The sequence below is a fragment of the Triticum aestivum genome, chromosome 3B (assembly GCF_018294505.1).
Source record: "Triticum aestivum cultivar Chinese Spring chromosome 3B, IWGSC CS RefSeq v2.1, whole genome shotgun sequence".
Classification (NCBI taxonomy): Eukaryota; Viridiplantae; Streptophyta; class Magnoliopsida; order Poales; family Poaceae; genus Triticum; species Triticum aestivum.
This window is the reverse complement of record NC_057801.1, coordinates 581,807,364-581,811,099: the sequence shown is the minus strand read 5'-3', so window position 1 is coordinate 581,811,099 and position 3,736 is coordinate 581,807,364. Positions and strand designations below refer to the sequence as shown.

At 49.6% G+C, this 3,736-nt stretch overlaps 1 protein-coding gene across 1 annotated transcript; it reads left to right on the top strand.

The window, feature by feature from the left end:
• Positions 1-2,719: 2,719 nt before the first annotated feature.
• Positions 2,720-3,528, top strand: LOC123065796 (uncharacterized). Its single transcript, XM_044489011.1, has one exon. The coding sequence runs from the start codon at positions 2,874-2,876 to the stop codon at positions 3,210-3,212; it is 339 nt and encodes a 112-aa protein (XP_044344946.1). The 5' UTR covers positions 2,720-2,873; the 3' UTR covers positions 3,213-3,528.
• Positions 3,529-3,736: the final 208 nt, after the last annotated feature.

The following is a 3,736-nucleotide window of genomic DNA, read 5'->3' as shown; positions in this document are numbered from 1 at the left end:
ACTATTATCTTGTGAGATCGGTCATCAGAGATGTGCTGCTTCCACTGTACTATCTAAGAGACTGTAGACAGTCCATGCCTTTGACAAGGCTTATGCAATGCAAGGCTTCTTGTTTACAGGAAAACATCACTGACAGATGACGGTACGCACTGCCACCAAAGACCACAGGAAGGAAGCCGCACGCAGAATTCTGATCTACCCACAAGTTGAGGCCCCTTGTTTGTTTAGTATAAAACCAGATTGGTGGCTCGTCAGATTGAGATATTCCGCTCACATCCACCTCGAACGATTCCTTTCACTTTGGTTTGCTTGCTTTCTTGGGTAAATCACAACACGGTACGCACTTCTCTTCTCTGATGACTACCAACTTTTACAGTTTGCTTGCTGGTGCTGCCCACCGACAATTTAACGAACAGTTAGTGATACTAGCATTGCCTGCAAATTCGAGAAGCAGAAAACCTCATGAAATAGGTCTAGGGAATTAGTAGGATTTGGGACATTAGGGAATCTCATGACTTGGTTATAAGCGGGTACGTACGACCCTGGCTGGCTCTCAAGTTTCTTTGATCGGCGCCGGTTCCCGTCGTGCAATCATTCATCCAGGGTCAACTGCTTCACTGTGAAGTGTGAACTTCCTGATGTGCGCTGTGTTTGGACTTTCGGGCAAGCAACCTTGCCAGTTCATCTTCATCCTGTCTGGCCAAGCGCCAGCTACTGGAACTACAGTAGTCAGCTCCAACCTAAAGCTTGTGCATGGATGGGCATGGTCGATCGACATGAAAGAGCAACGACGCGGAAGCACGTAGCGTACACTTGCAAGTTACTAGTAGTACAGGACACGAGTCGCGCCTGAAGACTGAACTCTCATCCCTCCTCAGCATTACATCGTCCGTGGCGCTGTCGCAGCAACCAACCACCGGACGGCGATCGCGAGACGAGCCAGCACGACCAGACAGCTTTCCTACCGCCAATGATAAGTGGCGCACTTGCTCGCGGATATAGCTCGCGCGTCCCATCTCCCGGCCCCGGAGTGCGATTTCACAGAAGGTGGCATCATGATTGCGTTTCTTCGAGGCTACGGCAAGATTTCCACTTGCGAGCACGAATTAATTTGCATCTCCAGCGATGTCCGGTAACAGTTGACGGTTGGCCATTGCATCAGGTAGAAGTAATTAATTATGGGTCACGCTAACTGCCACACGTGTGGCAGGAAGGAAAACGCACCACACGTCTTTAATGTAAACAGATTGTCACGTCATTGCATGCATGCATGCAGGAATCTTTTTGGATTTTCAATTTTTAAAATGTTTTATCTCTTAATCGAAAAATCCGATTGAAAATCCGTTTTCACCATTAAATCCCTCGCGATGAGATCTTCGAAACTAGATCCACATGTTGATATGTTTTGATGAATTTTTTTTTGGATTAAAAGTTGCCATGTCTATTGCATATGAATTGTCATGATGTTTACACTGAAGTTGCCATGATATGTTTCAGCTATTTTCTTCTACATTTAAAAGTAATTTTTGACATTTATAAAACGGGGAATTAAGAAACTAGACTTGCCATGAACCATAAACTAAAATTATCATGATACATGCACGTAAAATTGCCATGGTTTATACAAAAAATAATTTTCATGATCAAAGTATTGGAGTTGCCATCATCAAAATACTAAAATTGCTATGATCTACAAACTAAAATTGCCACATGGCAATTTTAGTTTAAGCCCTATGGCAACTGCAGTGTAAACATCGTGGCAACTTCTGGTAAAAAAAATCGTCGAAACATATCAACATGGGGTCTAGTTTTGAAGATCTCGTCGAGACGGATTTAATGGTGAAAACGGATTTTTAGTTCGCTTTTTTGTTTAGGAGATACAACATTTTTAAGCCGAAAACCAAAAAAAATTCTACTGATGTCATCTATTCATACGTGGCAAAATGAGTCGTGATGGAGGCATGTGAGCGATGTGCAAACATCCACACGTGTGGGCGTTAACATTTCCATTAATTATATAACTCCTCGCAAAATAATACAGTAATAATTAATTAACAACTTGAACGTGGCTCCTGTAAATAAATCCATGTAGTGATCGTGCGAGATAGCGTCAACTGCGAAACGATGTGAGGCCGCCGACAGGCATGTGTCACCGCGATGCATGCAACCTGCACGCGACCAACGTGATGGCCGCTCAACAAGAGGAGGAACCGCGACAGCCGCCAACAGGATGCGTCCAAAGCCGCGGAATTTGCAGCTCACCGCCCACAAGCATTGGCGGCTTGGCGCTGTCAGCTGTCCGACACGAATAAACAAAGCGCACAGTGAGGCGCCGAAGGCACCCAGTTTGCGGCCAGGCGTGCACCGACGAGGCGCCGGACGCACAGCACGCGGCCACGACACCGCGACTTCATCGACCACGACGGCTCCCAACCGCCGCGGCTAAGCAATGCCATGCCAGCCACCGGGACGGTGAGCTGCAGGAGAATCCGCTGAAAAAGCCGCGTTCCCACTGCGAGCGCCCATCGCAGATCCCGCGCTCCCCCGCGTTCCCACTCGTCCCACCCACTCGCAACCATCCGCCACGGCGCCCACGTAGGATTCGATCCCCACGTCAGTGTCCAGCGCGGCCGAAACGTCGGCTGCGGCTTTTCCCAGGACGGTACTGCCACCCCCGTTCGCTCCAAGCCCCCGACTATATATCCGCGCCTCTCAGACCAGCTGGTCACACAAAGACCACCTAATCTCTCTCTGATCTGGAAGCAGAGGCAGCGCCGGAAGCAGCAGCAGCTAGCGACACACAACAACTACAGCAAGCACACAGCAGGAGGAAGAAGAAGGCTCTGCAGTTCTACACTTCTACTTCTACACGTATGGGCAACTGCGCCATCACGCATCAGGCCACGTCGTGGGCGGACGACGGCGAGTGGGAGCTGCCGTCGCCCGGCAACGACGACGAGGGGCGCGCGGAGCAGAGGAAGGAGCACGTCAGCGAGGTAACCATCCGTATCAGCAAGCGGCAGCTGCAGGAGCTGGTGGACAAGAGGGCCGCCGACGACGGGCACGGTCACATCTGGAAGAGCGGGCGGTCGGCGTCGGAGCTTCTGGTCGACATCATGAACGCCGGGGAGGTCCACCACCACGTCGAGCACTGCAGGGCGGCGCACTGGAAGCCCGCCCTGCAGAGCATCCCGGAGGCGGTGGAGTCGTGACGCTACGCCCAGTGACGCGTCCCGGCCATGGCTTTCGCCGGGCTTGGGTTTCTCCTCTCTTTCTTGGTTGCTTCTTCGCCGTGTCTTTTGTTAGAACACAGCTTTTACGCGGCCTTTCTGTGTCATTCTTTGGTTTGGATCCAACGAACAATGTATATTGGTAGGGAAAGTGGTGATACACACCACGGTGATGTAAATTGTAAAGTAGATCGATGTTCTTCTGTCCATACGGCTTTTTGTGTGTGGAACAAACCAAGCATTCTCAGTTGATCTGCTGTTTTGTGTGTGTGTGTGGAACAAAGCAAGCATTTTCACTTGATCCGCTGTCCAAAAACACAGTACAGACGAGCTTACCAGGAAGAGGAGGAAGAAGAAACCTGCAAGGGACCATAGCCAAACTTGGAAACAGATCAGAACAGAAGCGATTCCATATGCCCAGCAAGGGCTGCAAAGCCAAGTTATGTTCCACTAAAAAAAACCAAGTTATGCAATGTGATTATGAATCATTGGGTATGATCTTTTTT

Bases quoted from the DNA above. Each gene is read 5' to 3' on its own strand.
- LOC123065796 (XM_044489011.1), top strand. From the start codon at position 2,874: ATGGGCAACTGCGCCATCACGCATCAGGCCACGTCGTGGGCGGACGAC.